We start from the raw sequence: 4,643 nt of genomic DNA on the forward strand, positions 1-4,643 counted from the left end.
GTACAGAAGCTTTTTAGTTTAATGAGGTCCCACTTGTTAATTTTTGCCCTTGTTTCCTGGGCTATTGGTGTCAAGTTTAGAAAGTCCTTTTCTACGTCTATATCTTGGAGGTTTTTCCCAATGTTTTCTTCTAATAGTTTCAGAGTTTCAGGTTTTACATTGAGGTCTTTGAGCCATTTGGAATTGACTTTTGTGCAGGGTGAAAGATAGGGGTTTAGTTTCATTCTTCTACAAGTGGAGATCCAGTTTTGTCAGCACCATTTGCTGAACATGCTGTCTTTCCTCCAGTTGATGTTCTCAGCCCCTTTGTCAAATATTAGGTGGCTAAAATTGCATTTGCTCATATTTGGGTACTTCAATTTTGTTCCATTGGTCTATGGATCTATTTTTGTGACAGTACCATATTGTTTTATGACTATAGCTCTGTAGTACAGCTTAAAATCTGGTATAGTAATCCACCCAGCACAATTCGGGCCACTTTCATGGTCTCTGCCCCCACCATCTGATCCTGAACCCCAAGGCAGTTGAGGAGACTATGTCAGCGGAGCTGCATTCAGACACAGGAGACCAGGTTCAGAGATGCAGGTCTACTTTATTGAGGAAATACCGAGCTTATATAGGGTTTTTAAATCATTCAGCAGAGAGTACAATGATCAGGTCATACATGAGCAGACAGCTTAGGTTTTGGTTTACAGTTTTGTTTTATTGATAGGGACTAGAATTCTTATAAATCATGTGATCAGCCCTGTGAGAGAGGTGTGGTTGATTTCCTGGGTTTAGGAGGCCATCTTGTGTCCTAAAAAGCTGTTTATCAAAGCAAACTAACATACTCTAACAGAAAGGCTACAGACTTTTGTAGGTTAATTTTGTAACCTTCCACTTTACTGAATGTGTTAATAATTTCTAGGAGTTTGCGCATGGAATTTTTGGCGTCCCTTAGATATATTATCATATCATCTGCAAAAAAGGATAATTTGAGCTCTTCTTTTCCAATTATTACTCATTTAATTTCCTTCTCTTGTCTTATTGCTTTTGCAAGAGTTTCAAGTACTATGTTTAGCTATGAACCATGCTTCCATTTAGATAATTCCCTATTTTGACTTTTTAAAAAATTTTTTATTTATTATTTTTATTTTATGTGTATTGCCTGCATGTAGGTAAATGCACCTGTGTTGTGCAATGGCCAAGGAGGTCAGAAGAGGCTGTTGGATCCCCTGGGGCTAGAGTTATGGACAGTTGTTAGCTGACATGTGGAGCTGGGATTTGAACCCAGGTCTTCTGCAAGAACAACCAGTGTTCTTAACCGCTGAGCCATCTCTCCAGCCCCTATTTTGACTTTTTTTTTTTTTTTTGGGGTTTTTGAGACAGGGTCTCCCTGTAGCCCCAGCTGGCCTGGAACTCGCTATGCAGACCAGGCTGGCCTCGAACTCACAGAGATCTACCTGCCTCTGCCTCCCAAGTGTTGGGACTACAGGTGTGCACCACCATGACTGGCTATTTTTGACTTTTTAAAAAAAATTTATTTACTTTGTGTGTGTTTGTGTGTGTGTGTTTGTGTGTGTGTGTGTGTGTGTGTGGAGAGAGAAAGAGAGAGAGAGAGAGAGAGAGAGAGAGAGAGAGAGAGATGGAGAGATGGAGGTCAGAGGACAACTTGAGGGGGTCGGCTCTCTCCTTCCACATGTGAATTCTGGACCTCAGAATCAGGTTGTCAGGCTTGGCAGCAAATATCTTCACCCACTGAGCCATCTTACTGGCCCCAACTCCCTATCTTGACTATGCTGTCAACTTTGCCTTGGATTTTTTTCTTCTTTCAAATTTTCTAATGTGCTACAAAACATGATTTTGATTTACTGGTTTTCATGAAACCATACTGGGTCCACACTCTAGCTTTGTCACCTTTTAAGTTATGATCATGTCAAGTGACTCAAGCTCTTTGTGCCTCAGTTTCCTCTTGTGAAAAATGCTGTAATAATAGCATATCTCCAGAGTTATAAGGAGTTAACGTATGAGTTAACACTATTTGGCTTTGTTTGTGACTTGGAAACTGTGAAAGTGGTTTCCATTGTTATTTGATAATTGTTTCAGAAAGGAAAAAGACATTCCTCTCTTCTGTGGTTATTTGGACCTCTTCTGAGATGCATTTTATAATTGAAAACTGAATGAAAGAAAAGGAACAGTTATTAAACACTTACTCAACCAAATTGTTTCTGGGAAACGCATGATTGTTTCCTGTAAAATATTTCTTATCTGATTAATCTATCAGAAATTTTGGACATTTGTGACAAAGAAGCATCAGTGGGTTTAACCTATGAGCATTTTTAAGGCTTTAGAAGTTTCATGCCATAGCTATTTTTTTCTTTCTTTTTAAAAAATATTTAGTTTTTTTATTTTATGTGTTTTGTCTGCTTGTATGTAAGTAAACCCATGTTGTGCAGTACCCACGGAGGTCAGAAGAGGGTGTTGGATCCCCTGGAACTGGAGTTACAGATGGTTGTTAGTTGTCATATGGGTGTTGGGAACTGAACCTAGGTCCTCTGCAAAAGCAGCCAGTGCTCTTAACTGCTGGGCCATCTCTCTAGCCCTGGCTATTTATTTTATTTTTATTTTACGTGTATAAGTGTATTGCCTGCATGTATAAGTGCAACTGGGTTGTGCAATGCCCACGGAGGTCAGAAGAAGGCATTGGATCCCCTGGTACTGGAGTGACAGATGGTTGTTAGCTGCCATGTGGGTGCTGGGAATCAAAGCATCAAACCCAGGTCCCCTGCAAGAGCAGTCAGTGCTCTTTTTTTTTTGTCTTTTTGAGACAGGGTCTCTCTGTAGCCCCAGCTGACCTGGAACTTGCTATGTAGGCTGGGATTCGAACCCGGGTCTTCTGCAAGACCAGTCAGTGTTCTTAACCACTGAGCCATCTCTCCAGCCTTGCTTTCTTTTTTAAAAAAATGTTTTTTGAGGTATGTAACTCAGGCTAGCCTCAAACTTGATGTATAGTCAAAGATGGGCTTTAGCCCCTGATCCTTCTGCCTCCACCTCCTGGGAACTGAGATTACCATGTCCAGGAAGAATAATGTCCTAGAATGAAGGACTGGAGAGATGGCTCAGTGGTTAAGAATGCTTGCTTTCCAACCATGAGGACCAGAGTTGGGATCTCAGCACCTGTATGATAAATTGGTGTCTCTGAAAACACCTGCAAACCCCAGCACTGATGGGGTGGAGATGGGAAGATCGCTGGGGTTTGCTGGCTTCCAGCCTAGCCAAGAGAACCGAGAGCCCCCAGGTCCAGGAAGAGACCCTGCCTCAAAAGGACAGGAAGAGAGTGATAGCGGAGGACACCTGGGCCTTTGAGTGTGCACATAGGAGTGCACTCCACTCCCACTCCCAACCCCACACTCATACATTTACACAGACAAACATGAATAAATAAATCTTTAAAAGAACTTCTTAGGATGATACAAAAAGAATAACCTATTGAAGCATCTGACAGCAGCTAAGTTCTCCATGAACTGCTTTCCACATTGCTGTTGGATGGACTCCTGGCTATGGCCAGGGAATTCTGTGTCAAGGTGGGCTCTCCTTTCTGATGGGATTCCTCTTCCAGGATGGTGGGCACCCTTGGATTGGCAATCTGCCACATTAGGCTTCAGGGATTCCTTGTGGAGTACAGTCTGTTGGTTGGATCGCCTGCCCCATGGCATGTAGCTTAGTGCTGGAGGAAGGGTACTCCATGGACAGTAACTGATCAGTTCACTAGTCCCACAAAGACTCCCGCTGCCTTATACATTCTTCACTCAAGGCTGAATCTCATCTTGCCTCCCTACTTCTGCCCCCAGAAGTCCCTGAGGACAGGAACTGGATCTGGTGATGGATGAACTCAAGACAACCCTGTTGTATGATATTTGCATGACTTTAAAAAAAAAAAGATTCATTTTTATTTTTATTTTTAATTGAGTGTGTGTGTGTGTGTGTCTGTGTGTGTCTGTGTACCACATGTGTTCAGTTCTCAAGGAGGCCAGAAGAGGGCATCAGATCCCCTGGAACTGGAATTATAGGTGGTTGTGGGCTGCCATGTGGGTGCTGGGAATTGAACTCAGGTCTCTCTCCAGCTGGGAAATTTACATGACTTTCAGTTTATTTGGTCCTTTGTTATCTCTCCTATAGCTAGAGCTTCCAGGTAAGGGTGGGGCTGAGCTGGGCTGGGATGTGTTGGGGGAGGAGGTGTGGGAAATGTGGATTCTCTGATGTTTTGTATACCCAGAGTAGGCATTTGAGAACTGTTAACTGACCAGATGATTTGATGAGTGACCTTGTAGTAATCTTTATCCTTATTGCTAGAGCACAGCACAGCCTTCAGCCCTGGAATGCAAAGACCAGAATAACCCCAAGGAAGTCACCAACAAAGCTGGGGCAGCTTCAGTCTCAGCCCCAAGTACAGGTGAGACACGTGGAGGGGACTGAAAGAATGACGGCTTTCATTATAGGAACAACACCGTATGTGCTGTTGATAAGGCTCATGGAAGCCTCTGCAGATGAGGTGACTTCCTGGAAGCCACACCTGGAAGGAGCTGGCTGGGGTTCTGGAGCCCAATCCTGCTCCCCCTCTCCAGGGCCTGGGAGTTGAAAACCTTCTCTCCTTCCTGTTTTTT

The 4,643-nt window shown here is 43.2% G+C and overlaps 1 protein-coding gene across 1 annotated transcript in view; it reads left to right on the forward strand.

The window, feature by feature from the left end:
- The window catches only part of Ahnak (AHNAK nucleoprotein), a 110,383-nt gene that overhangs the window by 55,270 nt on the left and 50,470 nt on the right, over positions 1–4,643 (forward strand). Inside the window, exon 5 of the mRNA XM_029565612.1 lies at positions 4,333–4,432. Within this exon, the coding sequence (XP_029421472.1) occupies positions 4,333–4,432 (100 nt within the window). The remainder of the gene's footprint in view (positions 1–4,332; positions 4,433–4,643) is intronic.

Source organism: Nannospalax galili, unplaced genomic scaffold (assembly GCF_000622305.1).
Source record: "Nannospalax galili isolate Female #2095 unplaced genomic scaffold, S.galili_v1.0 scaffold818, whole genome shotgun sequence".
In the NCBI taxonomy this organism is placed as follows: Eukaryota; Metazoa; Chordata; class Mammalia; order Rodentia; family Spalacidae; genus Nannospalax; species Nannospalax galili.